Source organism: Podarcis liolepis (genome assembly GCF_965112155.1).
Source record: "Podarcis liolepis genome assembly, chromosome: 8".
Taxonomy (NCBI): domain Eukaryota; kingdom Metazoa; phylum Chordata; class Lepidosauria; order Squamata; family Lacertidae; genus Podarcis; species Podarcis liolepis.
The window spans coordinates 12,077,340-12,101,081 of record NC_139560.1 but is presented as its reverse complement, the minus strand read 5'-3'; the positions used below and the strand labels follow the sequence as shown (position 1 = coordinate 12,101,081).

The 23,742-nt window shown below is 45.0% G+C and overlaps 2 protein-coding genes across 7 annotated transcripts in view; both read right to left on the bottom strand.

Moving 5' to 3' along the window:
• The window catches only part of CYRIB (CYFIP related Rac1 interactor B), a 67,590-nt gene extending 64,502 nt beyond the window's left edge, over positions 1-3,088 (bottom strand). Inside the window, exon 1 of the mRNA XM_083516981.1 lies at positions 2,942-3,088. The gene's annotated coding sequence lies outside the window, so the exon portion shown is untranslated. The remainder of the gene's footprint in view (positions 1-2,941) is intronic.
• An 8,536-nt stretch (positions 3,089-11,624) lies between these two features.
• Positions 11,625-23,742, bottom strand: part of ASAP1 (ArfGAP with SH3 domain, ankyrin repeat and PH domain 1) — a 143,107-nt gene continuing 130,989 nt past the window's right edge. For all 6 annotated transcript variants that reach the window (XM_083516604.1, XM_083516601.1, XM_083516605.1 and 3 more), the window contains 5 exons: positions 22,067-22,133; positions 20,918-20,976; positions 19,572-20,077; positions 16,196-16,318; positions 11,625-14,449 (listed from right to left, as the gene is read on the bottom strand). In XM_083516604.1, the coding sequence (XP_083372730.1) occupies positions 14,375-14,449; positions 16,196-16,318; positions 19,572-20,077; positions 20,918-20,976; positions 22,067-22,133 (830 nt within the window). In that variant the 3' untranslated portion in view covers positions 11,625-14,374. The remainder of the gene's footprint in view (positions 14,450-16,195; positions 16,319-19,571; positions 20,078-20,917; positions 20,977-22,066; positions 22,134-23,742) is intronic.

Sequence of the window (23,742 nt, the reverse complement as noted above, 5' to 3'; positions counted from 1 at the left end):
TCCATAAAATGAAAGCAATAATCAATACACTGTACAGTGGTACCTCGGGTTACATACGCTTCAGGTTACATACGCTTCAGGTTAAAGACTCCGCTAACCCAGAAATAGTGCTTCAGGTTAAGAACTTTGCTTCAGGATGAGAACAGAAATCGTGCTCTGGCGGCGCAGCAGCAGGAGGGGGCCCCATTAGCAAAAGTGGTGCTTCAGGTTAAGAACAGTTTCAGGTTAAGTACGGACTTCTGGAATGAATTAAGTATTTAACCCGAGGTACCACTGTACTATAAAATAAATAAGACTGTGTTGTAGATACTTTTGAGAACGAAGGTACCACTGTAACAACAAAGCCATTTGCATTTAGGAACTCAAACATTTCCATTAATGTAATCAAACCATAATGCCAAATATTTAAATGAGCAGTTAGTGCAGTTCAATACAAACTCATAATAATTCAAATAAATTATTTCCCTTTTCTATTATTATTATTATTATTATTATTATTATTATTATTAGCCTCCGCCCATCTGACTGGGTTGCCCTAGCCACTCTGGGCAGTTTCCAGCATATACAAAAACAAAATTAAACATTAAAAACTTCCCTATACTGAAAATTAAAAAAAATCATTCCAGTAGCACCTTAAAGACCAACTAAGTTAGTTCTTGGTATGAGCTTTCGTGTGCATGCACACTTCTTCAGATACACTGAAACAGAAGTTGCCAGATCCTTCTATATAGTGAGAAGGTGGGGAGGGGTATTATTCAGAAGGGTGGTGGGAATGGGTGATTGGCAGATAGCTGAGATGAGCCTGTTGACGACTCTTAACGACTGCAATAGGTCTTATAGGAAAAGGCAAGGGGTGAGAAGGTGAAAAATGGCTTAGTCATGTATAATGAGATAAGAATCCAATGTCTTTGTTCAGACCAGGTCTCTCCATGGTTTTAAGTTTGGTAATGAGTTGCAATTCAGCAGCTTCTCTTTCCAGTCTATTTCTGAAATTCCTTTGTAGTAAAACAGCTACTTTTTCCCTATACTGTACAGAGCTGCCTTCAGATGTCTTCTAAAATCAAGATCCCAGGATGAATGCATTGAATAATTTACTTAATTGCCTTTATCTTTGAAGGAGCTTAAGGTGCTATACACAGTTCTCCTCTCCATTTCCATCCTCACAACAACCTTGTGAGGTCGGTTTGACAGAGAGATGGTGAGTCGCCCAAGGCCGCCCAGCGAGCTTCGTGGCTGAGTGGGGATTCGAACCCTCCTCTCCTGGGTCCTAGCCCAACGCTCTAACCAATACACCACAAAGGGACGGAAAAAGCAGCTGCAGTTACATCCTCCTACAAATCTGGGACAGTTCGCATCTTCTGAGCCATATCTGAAACTGGCCTAAGGGGGTTATCTTATACAGAGTCAGATCACTAGGTTCATGTACCCCAGTATTGCCTACACAGGCTGGCAGTGGCTCTCCACAGAGTTCCCCTTCTGGAGATACCTTGGATTGAACCCTGGTCCTTCTGCATGCAGTGCAGGTGCCCTGCCATTTAGCTATCGTCCCCCTACAATATTGAGCAGGCCATTGATCCATCCAGTTCAATATTGCTTACACGGGTTGGCAGCAGCTCTCCAGAGTTTCAGGTAGGAGCCTCACCTGGAGATGCCTTGAACCCTGGTCCTTCTGCATGCAGTGCAGATGCCTTGCCATTTAGCTATCGTCCCCCTACAATACTGAGCAGGCCATTGATCCATCCAGCTCAATATTGTCTACACGGGTTGGCAGCAGCTCTCCAGAGTTTCAGGTAAGAGGCTCACCTGAGGATGCCTTGAATTGAACCCTGGTCCTTCTGCATGCAGTGCAGATGCCCTGCCATTTAGCTATCGTCCCCCTACAATACTGAGCAGGCCCTTGATCCATCCAGCTCAATCTTGTCTACACGGGTTGGCAGCAGCTCTCCAGAGTTTCAGGTAGGAGCCTCACCTGGAGATACCAAGGACCGCATCTGGGGGCCTTCTAGCAGCCAAGCAGATGCTCCAACACCGAGCTCAACTTCCCTCTCCCCGCCTCCACCAGCGTCAAAAGAGGAAGAAGAAGAAACAGCCATAATATTTTGCTCTTCCTCTATTCTGCCCCTGCTAGGAGGTGATCAAGAAAAGGCTACCTATGCAAACCGATCGAATTCTGCACCCTGCAAGGCAAGGAAGGATGCAATCCGAACCCCCCTTACCTGGAAGTAAGCCCCACTGAAGTCAACAGGGCTTACTTCCGAGTAGATCTACGCTGTCAGGAGTTGCACCCAGGGTGTCAACCCCCCATTGAGCCACACCGCGGAGGATCGGGTCGCACGTACGCAAGGAGCGAGGCTGCAACCCTGCGCTCGCTTCCATAAATGCATCCTCCCGGAGTCACCAGGCAGAGGATCGGGCCGCACAAAAGCATGCATGCAGTTTCCACCCCCTTCACACAACGCCAAGGATCGAGGCCACTACCCCACGCAGGCTTCCGCGGGAGTAAAGAGCACCCACTGAGCGACACTTCCTGCCGAGGAATCCGCACGCGGAGGATCGGGCCCCGACGACCGCACATCAGCGTGGGGATCGGGGCCTGAGAAAGGCCTTGCCAATGGGGGGGGGGGAGCTGCGTTGCTTTGTCACCCCCCATTCACTGGAAGAGGCGGCTCCCCCATTCCCCATTTTGCTTCCCCCTTATAAATAAGGCAGCCTGGAAGCCGCAACGCTCCGCTGCTCCCCACCCGATCCCTCGATCCCTTCCCCACAGTGATGCTCGACCGCCTTTGCTTTGCGCTGAAACCGGTTTGAATGACTTAAAAGACGGGGAGAGGGGCGATCAAGCGATGGGAAGGCGCGACGGTGTTGCAAATCAACGCAATGCAATGCCAAATAAATGATAATGCAAGAATAATAATAATATGAATAACCAGGTCACACTCACCGTTTCCGCCGCGCGCGGATCCGAGGGAGCGGGGTGGGTGCAAAAGCGATCTGCCGAATTGCAACGGGTGGCGGCCAGGAGAAGGAACCAGATTTCTGCAGCCTCTTTTGCAAAAGGCAACGGAGCTTCCGGGTTGGTCAGTCTCAACGTCACTGCTACAGGTTTGCAAGGAAGAGGAGGCGGCAAGCTGCGTGCGGGAGACAAAAAAGATAGCTATAAAAGGAAGGGACCCGTCAGGGAGGAGGAGGAGGGAGCCCTGTTTACCTCCGAGATGCTCGATCCGTGCCCCGATCCTGAAAGCATCTACCTGGGAGTAAAGGTTGATTTTGGACACACAGTCGGCAGAGCGCGAGCAAAGCTTTCCCTAGCTTTGTGCCACGCGTTTGGAAAAGGAGGGAGGATCTGCGTAAAAACAGCCCTGCAGGATCAGGCCAGGGGCATCCCGTACTCACAGGGGCCATCCAGATACCTGTGGGAAACCTCCGAGCAGGATTCGACCACAAGAGCTCTCCTCTCCCCCTCCTGATGTTTCCAGGAGCTGGTTTTCAGAAGCCAACAACTGTGAACATAAACATAAGCCGTCATGGCTAGTAGTGGCCATTGACAGCCCCTCATGCGCTCCGAGCATCCCGATATCCCAGGGAAAGACCTGAGTTACAGAAGCCATCCCGGTTTCTGATTTGACCCCCGAAATGTCCGGTTTTCCATTTTTCTCGGAGAACAATTAAAAGTTGTGTGTGTGTGTGTGTGTGTGTGTGTGTGTGTGTGTATTTATACTGAAAATAAAATACCTGCAGCAAATAAAGGAAGCCCTTATAATTCTAAAGGAAAAGGTCACAAATCCTCTTTAAATTCTTTAAATACTTCAGCAGCTAGCCATTTCTAAGGAGGGTTTATTCCTTTATTGTAAGTGGAGCTTACAGCTGTAATTTTATTTTGTTCCATTTACCTGTGGAAGCTACAGGATCCCTTTCCTTGCACATTTTTTCTGTGGAAAGGTTGCAATTGGCTCAACGTGACTGACGTATATGTGTATTTGACATATGTGTGTGCAGCGAGACCAAATGCAGGAGCAGCTTCCTGATGTAGAATAGAATGTCCCTATTTTCATCTGAGAAATTATAGGATACAATACGATATGATAATCTTTATTGTCATTGTCCCATACAGAACAACGAAATAGAAAAAATCTACATCAGACATTCAAAAACCAACAAGCCTGCTATCCCAGTTATCCCAACCTGGTTAGCCCCCTGGAAACTCGGATACCCCATAATTAAATACAATATACTCCTATAGAGACTCCTTACACTGCGTTTAAAACCAAAATCACATTTGGATAGAAACTCTTTCTCAGGGGGCTAGTCCTAGTCTTTATAACCCTGTACCTTCTTCCAGAAGGCAGAAGATGAAAGAGATCATTTCCTGCTCTATCTCTGCATCTTTCTTATGGCACCTGGAAGCATAGATTTGATCCAAGGTGGGAAGAGTGCGCCCAATTATTCTCTCCGCAGTCTTTACAACCCTGGACAGCATTGTTTTTCTCCTGACCGTGCAGCTCCCAAACCACACACCCAGAAAAACTTGCAACATTTGCCAGGTGTCTACAGACACCTATGCTTTGAACCTGGCCGCTTTCTGGAGGAGAAGCACCTAGAGGCCCCTACAAGATTTGATATCTAAGCTATGGGATTCCTTTCCACCAGAGGTAGTCATGCCCACCAACTTTCAGACACTGACGCAATAGCAGTGAATTGGGGGTAGATTTACACTAGGCCAGGGGCCAGCAAACTTTTTCAGCAGGGGGCAGGTCCACTGTCCCTCAGACCTTGTGGGGGGCCAGACTATATTTTGAAGGGGGAAAAGGAATGAATTCCTATGCCCCACCAATAACCCAGAGATGCATTTTAAATAAAAGCACACACCCCTGAAGGAGCGTCTCCACCCCCATCGTTCTACCCGGACACTGAGGTCCAGCACCGAGGGCCTTCTGGCGGTTCCCTCGCTGCGAGAAGCCAAGTTACAGGGAGCCAGGCAGAGGGCCTTCTCGGTAGTGGCACCCGCCCTGTGGAACGCCCTCCCACCAGATGTCAAAGAGAAAAACAACCACCAGACTTTTAGAAGACATCTGAAGGCAGCCCTGTTTAGGAAAGCTTTTAATGTTTGATGGATTACTGTATTTTAATATTTTGTTGGAAGCTGCCCAGAGTGGCTGGGGAAGCCCAGCCAGATGGGCAGGGTATAAATAAATAAATTATTATTATTATTATTATTATTATTATTATTATTATTATTATTATTATTCTACTCATGTAAAAACACGCATATTCCCGGACCGTCCGCGGGCCGGATTTCGAAGGTGATTGGGTGGGATCCGGCCCCCAGGCCTTAGTTTGCCTACCCATGCACTAGGCTGTCCACATATCGTTCCATTATTAGTGCACATCAGCGAGGCTGAGATGGGGGGGGGGTGTTGTCAACTGTGTGGCCCAGGATGTCCACACACCCTGCTCAGGCTTGGCCCTGTGGAGGTCCCTTCCAATGCAGCGGTTTGACTTCACCCCCACAGGTGCACTCCATTGTCCCTCGAGACAGACAGATGTCAAGAATGGTGCTTTGTCTCCAGAATAAAAGTGCCCAGGATGAGCATCTTTGACTTAAGAAGGTGATTCAGGTCCCTTGCTGCTGCCAGAGAAGGGAGAAGTCCAGGGCTCCACTCAGCAGAGTGTGCAGGCATCTCCCCACAGCTTACCAGGACTACCTTGTCACATTTTGATGTGAAATAATGTACATTAGCATTTGGGGTAATTTAGACCTAAGTCTAAAGTTGCTTGGGGATGCAGGTGGCGCTGTGGGTTAAACCACAGAGCCTAGGGCTTGCTGATCAGAAGGTTGGCGGTTTGAATCCCCGCAATGGGATGAGCTCCCATTGCTCGGTCCCAGCTCCTGCTAACCTAGCAGTTCGAAAGCATGCCAGTGCAAGTAGATAAATAGGTACCGCTCTGGCGGGAAGGTAAATGGCGTTTCCGTGCGCTGCTCTGGTTCGCCAGAAGCAGCTTAGTCATGCTGGCCACATGACCCGGAAGCTGTACACCGGCTCCCTCGGCCAATAAAACAAGATGAGCGCCACAACCCCAGAGTCGTCCGCGACTGGACCTAATGGTCAGGGGTCCCTTTACCCAAAGTTGCTTGACTGCAATACTGGACAACCATCGTTTGACTTAGGCTCCGTTTATATAGCAATTGCTGGCAGGTCAGAGACAGAAGCCCAGCCTACAGCTTGATCCCAGGCCCAGACAAATCCAAGTACCTTGGAGAGCCACTGAGAGGAGTTGTAGTTGAGCAACATCTGGAGGGCCAATGAGCTAGGTGGGCCAACGGACTGACTTGGTATAAGGCAGCTTCTCAGGATGCTCTGTGTGGAGAAGACTAGCAGAGATGCCACCTGTCTGATATGTAACAGGAGGGAGTTTCAAAGGGTGTGTGGCGTCATACTGAGGTCCATAGCCATGGGCAGGGCCAGATTTAGGTTTGATGAGGCCCTAAGCTACTGAAGGTAATGGGGCCCTTTATATGTCCAGCTGTCCTTTGTCAACAACAAATTGTCACTGTTTTTTGTGTTGAATATATGCTATATGGTAACTTATAGACCAAATTTGCACATACAGAATGTAGGCACCCTGTACAGTGGTACCTCGGGTTACATATGCTTCAGGTTACAGACACTTCAGGATACAGACTCCACTAACCCAGAAATAGTGCTTCGGGTTAAGAACTTTGCTTCAGGATGAGAACAGAAATTGTGTTCCGGCGGCAGGCAGCAGCGGGAGGCCCCATTGGCTAAAGTGGTGCTTCAGGTTAAGAACAGTTACAGTTTAAGAACAGACCTCCGGAACGAATTAAGTACTTAACCTGAGATACCACTGTATATAGAAATGAGCAAACCAGTGATATTTTAGGGAGCAGGCTAGCAGGCGGGGCCCATTACTTACATCATAGGAGCCTACACAACACAAAACACTGTTGTTGTATGTAGGTTTATTTTATTAGTTTTTTAATCTTATATTTTGGAAATGTACATCATTTTTTTTCTTTATTTTTTTATGGGGACCCAAGAGAGTGGGGCCCAAAGTTATAGCTTGTTTAGCTTATACATAAATCTGGCACTGGCTATGGGCCAGGATCTTGCTGCCTTGAAGACGAGCAGGATAGAGCTGCCCTTTCCTACAGCTTAGGATGCCTTTCACAGCTGTCAAAAGTTGAAAGACACCACGTGAAGCTTTTTCTTATCATCATCCCTCCCCCCCGCCCCGGGCCAATACAATCTTAACCAATTTCTACTTGACATGGAGCAGTTAAAGCCTGAGTAGCTCTGATGAAGTCAAGCTTGGGTTTCCAGCAGTTTTTGGACTACAATTCCCATCATCCTTCTAGCTAAGGGTGATGGGAGTTGTAGTCCAAAAGCAGCTTGAAACTCAGGTTTGGGAAACCCTAGACTGAGTGAAAACACACACACAAATGGGATATAACCCCTAGCAAGTCGTAGCACTGACTTGTTTTCCATCTGACAGGGTGTAGTGAGGAAGCAGAACTGAGAAACGGCACTTCCTTTGCAAGGGTTGCTTGCCATTGAGAGTCACGTAAGATGGAAGCGCAATGATGTCAAGGGTTGTGGCTAACTTGCAAAAGCTGCAGCTGAATCTTACTTCACAACTGGTGACTAGATAGCTTCCTCTGCTGTGAATAGGCTTAATGGGTTTAAGACCCCGCTGGGCTCCTTTGAGAGGGGAGGGAGGGATATAAGTTGAGCAACTAGATAAGGCAGGACATATTAGGTGGTGTCTAGGTGAGGCAGCCTAGTGGGCCCAGGTGCGCAGCCTGGGAGTCATTTTGGACTCACAGCTGTCCATGGAGGCGCAGGTTAATTCTGTGTCCAGGGCAGCTGTTTACCAGCTCCATCTGGTACACAGGCTGGGACCTTACCTGCCTGCAGACTGTCTCGCCAGAGTGGTGCATGCTCTAGTTATCTCCCCCTTGGACTACTGCAACGCGCTCTACGTGGGGCTACCTTTGAAGGTGACCTGGAAACTGCAATTAATCCAGAATGTGGCAGCTAGACTGGTGACTGGGAGTGGCCGCCAGGACCACATAACACCGGTCTTGAAAGACCTACACTGGCTCCCAGTACGTTTCCGAGCACATTTCAAAGTGTTGGTGCTGACCTCTAAAGCCCTAAACGGCCTCGATCCTGTATACCTGAAGGAGCGTCTCCACCCCCATTATCCAGCCTGGACACTGAGGTCCAGCGCCGAGGGCCTTCTGGCGGTTCCCTACCTGCGAGAAGCTAAGTTACAGGGAACCAGGCAGAGGGCCTTCTCGGTAGTGGCGCCCGCCCTGTGGAACGCCCTCCCTTCAGATGTGAAGGAAATAAGCAGCTATCCTATCTTTAAAAGACATCTGAAGGCAGCCCTGTTTAGGGAAGTTTTTAATATTTAATGCTGTATTGTTTTTAACACTCAGCCAGATGGGCAGGGTATAAATAATAATTATTATTGTCTCCTCCTCAAGGAAGCAAGACAGCAAAGGATCTCCTTAGCCTGTGCGTGTTACAAACTTGTAACTTTAACTCTTCTGTTGGAACATACTTCATTATTGCTGCCCAAGGTTGGTGGGTACACAAATCTTTTTTAGAAGGAGAAAGGCAGGGAGCAAGATTTTATTAAGATGACTGGTTCTTAATGCAGGATTGGTTATCCTGCAGTCTTCCAGATGTTGCTGGACTAGACCACCTCCATTGGCCATGAGGGCTGGGACTGATGGACATTGGAAGCCCAAAAAGGGAAGCTACACCCACCTTTGTGTCCTTGAAACTTGCTGGTACATCATAGTAGGTCTGTGGCTTTCAAGCGTTGCTGGAGAATCTGAGGCTGCGGTCTCCCATGAAAGAGTACAGCCAGTACCCAATTCTGAAGAAGGGATTTCATTGTGTTGGTCAACAAGGCAGACGTTCCTTACAGTCAAATGCAGCAGGTCATGCATGCAGGACGCCCACGTCTTTTTGAGCAAGATCCTGGCTGCAACATGGTAGCAGTGGCATGGTGTAACAGAGCCAATGGATAGACCAGGAAGAGAGCTTCATTCTCGACAAGGTTGTAGGCTAGAGAACCTGAGGGAGGCAGGAGAGAAGCAGAGCAGGGACCCTAAAGGTTTGAGATCCAAGATGTATGAGATCCAGAAGTGGTGGTGGGTTGCGCATGCGCACAAATCCAACTCATAGAATCATAGAATCATAGAGTTGGAAGAGACCACAAGGGCCATCGAGTCCAACCCCCTGCCAAGTGTAGAATTGCACAGTCAAGGAGCTGTGAGTGTGCAAACCATAGGAGCAGTTAAAAATGGCTTTGTGTGTTTACAAGCTCTTGGCACATGGAGAGCAGTCATCACAGAGATTCCTGTCCATGCTGCAACCCGGTGGTTTTAGTGAAAATGCTATGGTTTCCCTTGCTTTACTGAAAATCTAGCCCATGAGGACATAAGGCAGTGAACAAACAGTGCAAACTAAAAACCAGAGTCCTGTAAAACTTTTCTTTGAAAAATTGCAATCTGTGTAACAAAGCACTTAATATCTGCTATTTTTGTTGTCTGAATCTAAGAATTCGGTGCAATGCCTGCTCCTTTGGTTCTCTGACATCATTGAGGTTGAATGGTACTCAAGAGGAAGCATATAGGATGCCTTTCATTTGCTTAAAACATCAGCAAACACATTATTCTACATGAAACTGCAATTCTGCAAGATTAATAGCTATATGTTTCCTAAGAAAATGTCTGGGATGATTTCCAGGCCAAATGTAGGATGTAGCAAATCAACAAAACCCTTAGCCTACGAAAATAAGCAGATGCAAAAATGCACCTGAAAAGTAGGCAATGTTTATCCTGTCATCACTGCTTTAAGCTGCTCACTTTAAAAGACACTTCCAAGGATGCGTCCCGAAATAGCAACCCTGCTTGGTATAAAAGGTACCAGAAATCCAGACATTTGGTGTACGCCTAGCCAAGAAACTGGGATGCGGGTGGCGCTGTGGGTTAAACCACAGAGCCTAGGACTTGCCGATCAGAAGGTCGGCAGTTCGAATCCCTGCGATGGGGTGAGCTCCCATTGTTTGGTCCCTGCTCCTGCCAACCTAGCAGTTCGAAAGCACATCAAAGTGCAAGTAGATAAATAGGTACCGCTCCGGTGGGAAGGTAAACGGCGTTTCTGTGTGCTGCTCTGGTTTGCCAGAAGCGGCTTAGTCATGATAGCCACATGACCCGGAAGCTGTCTGCGGACAAACGCCGGCTCCCTCAGCATATAGAGCGAGATGAGCGCGCAACCCCAGAGTCGGTCACGACTGGACCTAATAGGGTCCCTTTACCTTTACCTAGCCAAGAAACAAATGGGGCGAGGTTACCATCTATTCTTTAAATGTAATAAGGGAACCTGAGGTAGGATTAGATAATTGAGGGGCAGGCCCGATATGCCAGAGCTATAGCATGTTCACAGGTGAGCTTTTTCTGTACAGGACCCCTACCCTGCCATGGAAAATGATTGGATTAGTGAATGAGTATGTAAATACATGAGAGAACTCGTGTGTGTCCCTCCCCATATTTTGCTTTAGTCCTGCCCATTATCTTTGGGATGTGGCTCTCTGTGACTTCCTGAAGGGACTCTGTGGCCCTTGGGCCTCTCCCACCAAAGTAGCCTACCTCTGTTTAAGAGTTGGGCAGCTTGTACAATAAAGGCAATATGTACACAAATCTGGCAGCTGCTCAACCTTAAAGCGCAACAGCTGTAGTTGCACAGAAATCTTTTAAAAATGAGGGTTAAACAGAGTGGAAATAAAAGGACTAATGAAGGTGACCACAGATCTATCCACCCCCAATTCTTTACCTCATGGCATGTGCACACAGGTGGAAAAGCTAAAGGTGCTACTGAAAAGCAACGCTTTTTGTACTAGCAACGAAGTCTTAGCATTTAACACTTGGGAGCTGCATATTAGGACCAGAAGAGAGACAGTTTAGTATAAACTACCTGGGACGCGGGTGGCGCTGTGGGTTAAACCACAGAACCTAGGGCTTGCTGATCAGGTCGGCTGTTTGAATCCCCGCGACGGGGTGAGCTCCCGTTGCTCGGTCCCTGTTCCTGCCAACCTAGCAGTTCGAAAGCACATCAAAGTGCAAGTAGATAAATAGGTACCGCTCTGGCGGGAAGGTAAATGGCATTTCCGTGTGCTGCTCTGGTTCACCAGAAGCGGCTTAGTCATGCTGGCCACATGACCCGGAAGCTGTACGCCGGCTCCCTCGGCCATTTAAGCGAGATGAGCGCCGCAACCCCAGAGTCGGTCACGACCAGACCTAATGGTCAGGGGTCCTTTTACCTTTACCTGCAAACAATGTAGTAAGAGACCAAAAGAGAAGCATTTCAGTGCATCCAGATCCCACCCCCACCCCCCAAAAATCTGTGCGCAAATCTGTATGAACACCAGAATGAATGTATATGTTTATCTGATGCTCTTATCTCTTTACTGAATAGAAGCTAACGTGAGCATCAGAAAAAACACATGCTCTATAATTGTATGTGAATGAGATCTACTTTTTCCTCCGATAGCAGACTCCAGTTGATAAAAGGACATTCAGATGCCTGGGATCAACTGAATACATTTATTTCAAAGCAATTTTAAATATTAAAAAAGTAGAAATTAACACATACAGTACTCAAACTGTCACATTAAACACGTGAGGAGACAAGTGTACTGATGTATTATGATTGTAACATTCAAATGAGACTTCAGTTTCCAACTAGTGGCTCTAACCAGATCTGCTTTCTATACATGTTGATGCACTATGTCATAAAAAAATAAATAGCAATTGCTGTTCAACAGTAAAATAACACACCATTCGCAGAACATACTTCCCTCTCCCCAGGGGAAAGAAAAACCCCAAAACAAACAAGACTTCCCAAATATGTCATGTACAAAATTGCAGATAGTGGCTCTGAGTTTAAATACAATATTGTACTTAAAACTCAACCTATATATCATACATGGTATTTTAATTCTCCTATGGACTCTCAAATCACCCAGAATAGTCAACTCTTGTTCCTGATGGAACTCATTTTATTTTTTAAAAAATTCATTATTATACTACTTCAATAAAGCATACAAAATAATAGACATTTTGACTCTACATCATTTTACACATCTGGATCTCCTTTATATGGGTTGCGCTTTCTCTCTCTCTCTCTTTCAACCAGTGGATTTCGAGATCATTTTAAAATATACTTGACAAAAAAGGTAGATCAGTTTTGTTCTTTAATGCATCTGAAGCACACTGCATTGATGAGCAATATGGAATGCAAAGTCATTTTTTGTTCTGGCTTTCATATAAACAGCATGAGTCTGAGAAAACACTGAAATCGGTAACACTGCAGAGTCGATGCCAGTAGGCTCAGTCACTCACTTGAAAGCTTATATCTTTTTTAACAGAATGTGTCATGACACAGATGAAGCAATAGTTTAAAAACCACTTTCCAATAATAGCTGATAAATATTTTGCTCTTCTTCATGCAAGATTTCTTAAGTTGATTATGTTCTGTATGTTAACCATTTAAATAAAAATAAATATTCACTGACTACAGGTTTGTAAAACATCAAAAGCGAAAGCCTCGGAGTGATTAATGTGAACTTGTGCTTTTCGTGAAATGGAAACCCTTTGACAGGGAGTCACGAGAATCTGCTGTGAAGGAAAAAGAAAATTGGGCTGTTGCAAAAGCAGTTGTTTAAAGTCGGGGTGGCTAACTAGTGGCTTTGCAGATTTGTCTATCTCCAGTTCGAATTGGCTCCAGCCAGCATAGCCAGTGATCAGGGATGACTGTAGCCTAGCAACATCGGGGCAGACACAGGTTAGCCAGCCCTGCTTTAAGCCAGGCGAACCCCGGAAACCACATGGAGCCACACTGTAAAACATTCCGTGAATCATAAGCAAAACAAGAACATTCTGCTTTGCATATTATAACAAAGATCAACAAATAAATAAATGAAACACCATATCTGAAATGAGCATATATCCTTAATACATTGATCAGAATAAAAAAGGCGTTTTATATGCAAGTAGTGGAGTGTCAGATCAAAACATATCCTTCCTAAGTTCAGCTCAGTGGTTTCAGGATTGTTGGCAGATTCTGAAAGTTCAACCTCGAGCCATAATTAGGATTCCACAAAAGCAAATTTAATTCCAGATGTTACAGTCTGGCGTCATTATTTAACAGGTGATAATTTGCATGAAAGGTCATCTTTCTCTCGTTTTGATGGCAGGGTTTTGTTTTTTAATTATTATTTCTCCAGGCGACAGAACTAAGAGAGCATTATGACTTAATAGCTCCAGTGGGGCGAAGGCTCAAATCCCCCAACAGCAAAGGTGTCTTCTAAATGAGCCAATTAGTTAGCACACACTAGTGCTCAAGTAAACTCATCTTTCAAGTCTGTGTGGCAACCAGATTGTAACAGGAGTGCACTGCGTGAAAACCTGAAAAAGCTGACAGACACTTGTAATGTTTCTGCATAAACAGAGGTTGTAGGGAGTGGAATATGCTAGTAAGCAGATGGGGATGGGGCTGCTTTTCTTTTAAAGACCCTGGTGCCGTGAAAGGAAACTTCCAGCCAAAAGTCCCATAAGTGTTCCTTCATTAGACACGAGCAATTTTAACTGAAGACTTTCAGATGGTGTTAGGTGAGGTAAATATCAGAGGGAGAAACACCAACGACATAATACAAACATAAAATGCCTGTTCACACAAACACACCACAAAAGACTACTGGTTAATCTGTAGCATCAGTGAATATTTCTTTTGTTTGATGTGTACATTGAACACTTTCTTTGACAATACCAAGGAAGTAGATTTCGCAAGCTGTAAAGTGTGTACATTGGTAGCTGTAAACGGGGCTGTAAATGAGCCAAAAGCAGTTCATTTCGAAAACTGAATCTAACTCTCTGCTAGTTATCTATTTTAGGAATACTGATTAATTAGAGATGGTAATTTCTGTAGTTAAACAGGACCGGATGAGACCAACCACATTTAGGGAGCTGGTAGTTCATACACACAGACAAAGAGATGTAAGTGCTTGATGCCAAGGATGGCTTGAGCAAACCCAATAAGGCATGCCAGGTCCCAAGGCTACCGTAATACTGGCAAAGGCAGAGTAACACCGTTATGTACAATACAAGTATAAGTCACCTCGCTGGGTGAGCCGCAAATGAGTTCTTGTTCTGTAACAGCAGTTATATATACATATATATCCACAGTTGTGCACAGAATTACAGGGAGGGAGCAGCTGTTTGCTTCGTGCTAAAAGCCCGTCTTGCAGGAAGGATGTGCAATGCTCAAGTTTCCGATTCGACTCAGTCTGACAAAATATGGACGAAGGATACTGGGAAGACCCCTTTTCTCTCTGGCTTGCCTTCAATGTGGCCAATCTGCAGAGAAGAAGAAGAAACAATGTCGGCTCAGAAGGCATCGGCCCCCCGCCCTCAAACCTCTGCATTTGCTATCCCACATGGGGCAATAATGTGTATTATGTGCTTGATAGTCGGTAGTTTTATGCTTCGATATCCTCACTCTGAACTTGGCCACTTTTATATGGAAGCAAGTCTAATTAGTCTAATTAGCGGGTCAGTGGGTGGCGCTGTGGGTTAAACCACAGAGCCTAGGACTTGCTGATCGAAAGGTCGGCGGTTCGAATCCCCGCGACGGGGTGAGCTCCCGTCGTTCGGTCCCAGCTCCTGCCTACCTAGCAGTTCGAAAGCACCCCTAAGTGCAAGTAGATAAATAGGGACCGCTCTCTAGCGGGAAGGTAAATGGCGTTTCCGTGTGCGGCGCTGGTGCTGGCTCGCCAGATGCAGCTTCGTCACGCTGGCCACGTGACCCGGAAGTGTCTTTGGACAGCGCCAGCTCCCGGCCTCTTGAGCGAGATGAGCGCGCAATCCTAGAGTCGGTCACGGCTGGCCCTGACGGGCAGGGGAACCTTTACCTTTACCTAAGTCTAATTAATAGATACCTGAAATCTGGGAAACACCAAATATTTCAGCCATGATCCTTATGCGGGTAACAGTTATGCGGTTACATTGGTGTGTTGTTGTTTTTTTGGGGGGGGTCCTCCCTCACTTCCTTGGAAAAGACCCTGATGTTGGGAAAGATGGAGGGCACAAGGAGAAGGGACGACAGAGGACGAGATGGTTGGACAGTGTTCTCAAAGCTACAAACATGAGTCTGACCAAACTGCAGGAGGCAGGAGGCAGTGGAAGACAGGAGGGCCTGGCGTGCTCTGGTCCATGGAGTCACGAAGAGTCGGACACGACTAAACAACAACCTCCCTCACTAAAGGTTTTTGAGTAGGGCTTTACAGCCATCTGCTGAGTTTCAAAACCCAGTTGGCCAAGCAGACTTGCCATGCTAGGAATGCACACCCAAAAGCACCAGTGGATGATGAAATTGGGTGTTGTCTTTTTAGTTTGGCCTAAATGTGCAGGTCTGCAAGCACACAGTGGGCTCCTAGCTGTTAAGATAGGGATAGGGTTAATATCTTTTTTTCTGTGCAAGGCCTCTTTTGTTCTCGCAGTCATCAACCGCTGCTCTGATGCAATGGTCTGCTTCAGTGAGACGGGGGTAGCCAACCTAGTGCCCTCCATGTTGTTTAATCACAACTTCCATTATCCATGGCCATTGGTCACTCTGCTGGGGACTGATGGGAGCTGCAGTCCAACAACATCAGGAGGGCACCATGTTGGCTACCCCTGTGCTAGTAGGATAACACCATGACCTATGCAGCTGCTTTGCTGCAAGGAATCTTGTACCTGAGCCTAACCCACTTTGACTTATGCAGCCTGTATAGGATCAGATCACTTGGGTTCAGTCCATTCCCCACTTAAATCTGTGGCAAAATGTGCACTCTTCTTTAATGGAACTGCACTTGATACTTTAATTACAGAAAAAAGACTAGCAGTTATAAGCAAGGTTTAAAACGCAATTAGTAACACAATGCATGCTAAAACTATATTGCCGTACCATTAAAAGAAGTGTTAGGCAATGCCTGAGTTGTGTGGTGGAAGATTAATTTAATTTAATGTTAGAAACAATATGATCTTGGTGTTATTTTGCTTTTCACAGACCTGTAACCACTTAATGGAACTGGATTCAGTTTTTCAAAGCAGGAAGGTACATACCCACCACTCTTGGTCCTCTTCACCTGTCACAATGATAACTTCTCCTTCAACAAATGTAAGTTCATCATCATTATCTGCCTGGCAATCATAGATTGTCTTCACTCGCCTAACTTTGTTCTTTCCCTAAAATGTAAATCGCATTATAGCTAAAAGGCAGGAAAATACCAACTACAGAACAAAATGTTAACGTAACAGCAAAAACACCGAATGCTACAATACGTTTAAACATTTCAAATACTTTAAACCAACAGAGGCCTAAAGCCCTCAAAAATTTCCAAGTATGTGTTGAGTAATTTAACGTTTTCAATTTTTTTAAAAAAAACCTTTTTTAAAGAAGAACATTTAAGAAACGAAAGTCCTGACATACAGTGAATTACAGAAGAAGACGCAGGTGTACGCAGCAAGGCTGCAGTAGGGAATGCACCATTTGTCTTGGAGGCAATAGGTGAACACATTTTTATTCCCCAGATGTTTCTGAAGGGATGTAGAACTTGTGACCCTCCAGGTGTTGCTGGACTCAAACTCCAGTCAGCCTCAGCCAGCATAGTCAGTGATCAGGGGCGATGGAAGCTGTGCTCCAGCAACATCCATGGGATGCGCAATGCATACATATGTGATTGGGTGGGGATTATTTTTTGTTACTTTTTTTGGTATTTTTATACCCTACTCTTCACCTGAAAAGGCTCCCAGAACAGCTTACGTAAGAACAAAGGAGGCAGCCCCTGCCACCAGGCTTACATTCTAAAAGACAGAAAACAAATGGAAGAGAGGATCTGGTGCAAAAACATGCCATGCCACTTGGATCCCAGCCAACAGTATTTATTCCTAATGTCCCCTTCCTGACATGTGCAGCTCACCAAGATGTGTAGATACATTACCCTTGCAGTTGTCAGAGCAAGAGGATAGAGAGTCTATAATAAATATCAACTAAAACCTTTATGGCCATTATCCAGGGAGCCTATTAAGAGATTTAGGACCAATTTCTTATTTTCTGGCTGAGTAGCTCACTATCATAATGTTGTGGCAGCAAGCAGAGGGCTGCCAGGCTGAAGAGGTTGGCCAAGCCAGTTGCATATATAGATTTTATTTACACTGAAATTTCTATCCCACTTTCTCCCTTCAACTGATCTGCTCACGAATCATGAATGATTTGGGGGAAAACAAAAGGAACAACCCTCACTCACAACAGCCCAACCATTAAAACAACTCCTGCCAAATCCAGTGATAACCGCTTTTCTGCACAACAGAAAATCCACTTGCACAATGGAACTGGGGGATTCTTTTCTCTGCCCTCCAGCCTCCCACACACCCCACAAAATCTGCTCCATATATGGGCAGGAGAGGAAGAAGCCCTATTGCAGAAACAGACATCCGTTGGTGCTCATTGGATCTCACCCTAAATAAAAACTAACACATCTCAAGACACGCAAAAAAATAGCCCCAGAAAGCCAGAACATAGTAAGGGCAACAAAATGTATCTAGCAGCATTCTATATTCCTAGATAGAAGGGAACATTTTCAATGCTTTGCCACTGGCAGTTATATAAAGACAATTTACCAGGCAACCTTGGCACTTGAGAGTTTGCCTTTGTGAAAGTGGCTCAATTGCAATATTAGTCCATGTTCTTCTAGACAGGCAGCTCCCCGTTTCTACGGGGGTTGCATTTCTGGTCAAAGCACGCATTGGTGGAGCATGCAAAAATCTGCCCCGCCCCCTGTCCTGCCTCCACTCCTCCCTCTTCTGGCTCCAAAAGGACCCGCGCATTGGCGGTTGCGCATCAACTGGATGCACCAAAAATGGTAACCGCCTGCGTTGCATTTTTATAGGGATAAAGGAGCCAGGTTTATCTCCCAGTACTTTCTTTACACTTTGGAAACTTAGATGAAATTTATTTTTCAATTTTCACAGTCCTCCAACCTGTCTGCCTGGCTACTAATCCAGAATGCGGCAGCTAGACAGGTGACTGGGAGTGGCCGCCGAGACCACATAACACCAGTCTTGAAAGACTTACATTGGCTCCCAGTACGTTTCTGAGCACAATCCAAAGTGTTGGTGCTGACCTTTAAAGCCCTAAACGGCCTCGGCCCAGTATACCTGAAGGAGTGTCTCCACCCCCATCGTTCAGCCTGGACACTGAGATCCAGCTCCGAGGGCCTTCTGGTGGTTCCCTCCCTGCGAGAAGTGAGGTTACAGGGAACCAGGCAGAGGGCCTTCTCAGTAGTGGTCTCCTATCAGATGTCAAAGAAATAAACAACTATTTGACATTTAGAAGACATCTGAAGGCAGCCCTGTTTAGGAAAGTTTTTAATGACTGATGTTTTAATGTATTTTTAATCTTTTGTTGGAAGCTGCCCAGAGTGGCTGGGGAAACCCACCCAGATGGGCAGGGTATAAACAACAACAACAACAACAACAACAACAACAACAACAACAACAACGTAATAATATTGCTGTGACTCTCCAGCTTTACTTACACCCTTCCTGACTGTTTTGTCAGGTTGGTACATCTCCCTGCACTCTGATTTTAAGATGGGAGATAGAGGGTTGTGTGAGTATATGCAGATACCAGCTTACTGTACAAGGGTCAATTTTACATTCAATGCTCCATCTGCTTTTGCCTCTGACCCCGCCCATGCTGCTATGTATGCTATGTATTCTCCAGAAGGTTGCATATAAGGACTGCAGCCTTCAAACTGAAAAAGGTACCCTTCCCCTAGTTTAGACAACTGTTAACCTCCAATGGTGCCTTCTGATACTCTCCAAGTATCTGCGACTGAGTGGCAGCTATTGTAAACCTCAAGGTCAAGGAAGGGACACACTTATCATCCCTTTAAGGGCAGTAAGCGCCACTTGCTTGCTCTGTGACACACTGATCATAGCCTGGACCATGCTCAGTCAAATCCCCTTGGCTAGCTTGAAGCAGCCTTGATGGGCAAGGATAAAGAGCACGCGGTTAAATTACTGCAAGCACCTTGTCCACATAATCAGGCTGATCCCACAAAACAGGATTTGTTGGGGCACTGGACACCTCATTTGCACATGTCCCAACAATGGCATTCAAGTAGTCATGAGAAGAGAGCAATTTTTTTGTCCTCAAATTGCCTGTGTTAGTCATGGTTTATCAGCTAGGCTATTTTGAAATACATGATTGTGACTGTGCAGCAAGTGATTAAAGTCAGCCAAGAAGCAACAGAAAGGTATTGGCATGGGGCGCAAAATGCACCAGGAAAGCTGTTTTCTTCAAGCAGCTTCGCTGTGTACTTCAAATTCCCCCGGTGTTGTTTTCTGCACAGAACTCTGCACACCCCAAAGCAGGGTTGGCAGAATCAACAAACCCTCGCTGCCTTAATAGAGAACAAACCATCTATCTACTCACCACGTTAATTTTTCTAGGAAGTGGCACTGGGGTCTCTGGCAGTGCATGGGTTACATCATTGGAGTCTTCAGATGCTTGCTTTTGGACGGCCTCTTTCGATTGTACCTTGGGAGAAAGATCCACAGAATGAGACTTTTGATTTGCCTCCGAGGGCTGAGGCTTCGGTGACATTTCTCCAACAGGAGTTTTCGCCAAAGCATCTCCTAGCTGAGGCTTGGGAGGAAGGTCCTTCATTTGCGGCTTCGGAGGCAAGTCTGAGAGCTGTGGTTTTGGTGGCAGGTCTCCCAACTGGGGCTTGGGGGGTAATTCTCCTGGCTTGGGGGGCAAATCTCCAATCTGAGGTTTCTGGGGTAGTTCCATGGGTTGAGGCTTTGGGGGCAAATCTCCAGGTTGTGGTTTCTGTGGCAGATCAATACAAAGTGAAATGGACTTCTGAAAGGTTTCCGATTGTTGACTGGGCTTGTCTATTGAAGGAAGGTGAATCGTCTCTATTTTTCTTAGTGCCACTGAAACAGAAAGGAAACACAATGGAATTAATTTCAGAATGGGTTGCTATTTCTCTATTTGCAACAGATAAAAGTCCCACACGCTCCGGTGTACAAGGTCCTATACTTTTATACGCAATCACTGTGCTCAACAGGAGAAAGCTTCCTGAGGATAACACCTGATTGTGTTCTGCACAATATAGGAATTTTAGCACTAACCCTTTGGAAATGCCTCGCTCTACTTATCAGACAGGCACGATCTCTATTGCCTTTCTGGCACCTGTTGAAGGCCTTCCTTTTTCAACCAGCCTCTTAAGTCGATATATTGATCCCAGTCTGCCTTCAAACTGTTTTCACATATGAAATAGTTTCCATTTGCATATATGCATTTATTTTTCATTATCTTTGTTGTTGTTTTTACCATGAAATTGCTTTGAGACATTTTATGGGGATTCATAAATGGAATTAAATAAATAAAACAGAGAGATGTGGAAGTGCGAACTTGGCCCTGAGCCTGAAATCCCCATCCCTGTTATAGTCTAAGAGACATTTGTAAAACAGAGTACTGCAGCAACTATATTCTTAGTTCTTGCCACTCCTATGTCTTGAAACCTACAAAGCATCCCAGGATTAGGCAGGTTTCTTATGCTGAAACTTTATCTTGTTCAAACAACTCTTCACAATATAAATACAAACATGCTGTGAGTAAGGCAAGAGAGGAAGAGACCGACCTGGGGAAAATCTATACTTGAGATTTCAGAGACCCCAGCCAGTCAACAGTAGACCAGAACAGTAGTGGTTCAATGATCTGATTTAGTATAACATAGCTCTGTATGCATTCATGCTCAGAGATATACTTACCTTTTTGAGGTAGTTTTGGAAGAACTCTTGGACCCAGTGCAGTCTTAGCAGTCCCAGTGCTGATGAACAAATACATAATGGTTTACATCTTTATAATGAAATACCCAAATGCCTTCTTTTTAGAGTACCAGGCATCAACGTTAGCAGCACAAACACTTTCCATAGAACAGACTCAAAACCTCACAGGGGTGTTGACTGTGGGCTTCCTTTACTCAAATATAACAATGTTTGTATATAAGGATGCTATTATTCTAAGCTTGTTTTTGAAATAGGCTACTGAAAGAGTATGGATATTGACCTGTTCAAATAGGACACCACTGGAACAGAAATCAGAAGTCAAAACAGAACTGAAAAAGAATCATGAACTGGGGCAGGGGAGATGTTGGTTCTTTGAATTCTGAATTATTTCAGTACTGGATGGTCAACTCAAGGATATCATTAAAAACTAAGAATACATATATGCCACATTATGATCTCTTGTACCTGACATGTTTGAAGATTTGCACTGATCGCCACATTTCCAGGACTTATTTCCTACTGAATGGGACATTTGAAATTTGCTGCAAAGGTTTTGAAACAGTGCTAGTTTAAGCACATGAAAGCACTGCACTGCCTTTTTCTGGAGTGGAGAGGAGATGTCTGCATAGCCTATTTCCTCAAAGCTAGTGCTGCAATAGCTTTTAAAAAAAGATTTTTTTAAAGCTGAAAACCTCCAAGTTCACTGGTGCTTTAGAATTTTATATCATGGGTCAGGAAAGCCGTGTAAACATGTGCCAGAAAAGGCTTTTCGTGATGTCAACAGGGTCCTTTCTGAAATCAGGCCTCCTTCTATTGACAGCTTTTCTAGCTCTGTTAACATCCTCTTCTTCTTCTTTTAGATAAGAGTGGCTAGAACTGCAATGCACGTGGGGCTGTATCACAGATTTGTCTGAAGAAAACATGATACTGACTTTTACATTACAAACCCTGACGGTATTCCTAGCAAAAGCTATTAAAAAGAAAAGAGAAGGTGAAATGTAAACAAGTTGAGTTCAATTATAAATGTTTGGTTTTTTAAAAGGAACAATTTTCTACTGACTCACAAAAATCTGGATTAATATCATTGTTTGGCCTCAGTGAACGAACAGGAAATATAAAAAAAAATCTTACCCTGATTGTTGAGACATCCCCTCAAACTTGTTTGCAGTCTTTGTGGCTGGTGGACCCAAATCATTACCTATGGATTAAAACGTTAAATAAGTTTTTTTATATTTTAAATTGGATGAAGTAGCAGATATCATAAATAATGTAAAGACTTTTCAAGTAGAAGCTATAGGATCTCACCGCTACCTTTTTTATGCATAGTGATTTAAGGGCAGAAAAGGCATTTATAATCTAGAATATGGCCTCCTATGCAATGTTGATTTTAAGCAATTTAAGTCCGTCTGCTAGTAAGGGAAAGTATTTAAAAGAATTATACTATAATAGCATGTTTGTACAGGAAGTGCATTGTACTGTGTTTGTGCGTTATGCATGTGTTTGTGGCCAAGGTGCTATGAAAGAAGTTAGGCAAGAGTTAAAACTTTGTGATCTGAGGCATTTTCTCTTTTGAAAAATTGTTAACACTTCAGTCCTTATATAGAACTTCCTATATCTGTAATATTTGTTTTTTTAAAAAAAACCTCACCCAACTGTTTACACCAAAATGTACTAGGAAGCTGAAGGTAGAACTCTAATTTACTATTGTAGGGCACTAGCTATATTGCTGAGGTTTCACATTCTGATACTAAAAACACATCCTGTTTCTATGAGAACTTTTAATTTTATCACCTTCTTTCACCACAAACTGGAAATTAATTTCTCCCAGAGAGGTTGAATTTGTTGATAACAATTAATCTAGTGATGCGAATGAAGAAATGCAAATAACCTTTCTGAAGATGTGTGCAATTCAGCCCTAAGAACCCAAGTGAAGAATTTAATACGTTTAAGGCCCTATTCACACAAATGGCAATCGCTTAGAATGGAGGCACAGAGTTTGTGTGTGAACTGGTCCTCAGAGAGTTAAATGGATAGTATAAAAGGAAACCACATTCTTGGCAAAGAAAAGGACTGGTATGATGGGTGAATGAGTTGCCGCCTGAATTGTGCCTCATTCTAGATGCCCTGTTGCCTCAGGCAGCCCAAGGAAAGAACTCTTCTTTGAGCCAACTCTCTTCCCAGCTGAGAAATCAAAACCTTTGGCCAGAACAGCAAGCAAAGGTTGGATGGGGGCAGCCAAAATGTGATTTAGCATGCGGTTTGCTTCACAGTGAGGAGGAGCAGAAGACAACAGACCACCTTTAGTGGCCACCCAAGCAAGGAGAAAAGCCAAAAGTTCTGGAAATCTGGAGATTCAAGAGGAAGGTACGAGCCTCTCCGTGCCCCATGGAGAGGATAAGGGTATGTTGCAATAAGTGGGGCAAGGCCCTCACTTAGCAGTAACTCTTGTTCCTTTGTCCCCATCAATCCCCTCTAGTTTAAGAAGCCTTGTTTTGATTATCCTGTTCTTGTCTACCCTCTAAAGGACACTACTGGGAGTGCAGTCAACTCCAAAGCTTTTTATTGCTAGAAGGGTTCTTATTGTTCTAGATCAGGCATAGGCAAACTCAGCCCTCCAGATGTTTTTGGCCAACAACTCCCATGATCCCTAGCTAGCAGGACCAGGGATGATGGGAATTGTAGTCCCAAAACATCTGGATGGAAGAGTTTGCCTATGCCTGTTCTAGATCAAGGCGGCCTAACTTTTCATACCAGGTGGGCCTGCAAGTGTACTTCGACACGGAACCTGTGGACCGCACACTGGCTTG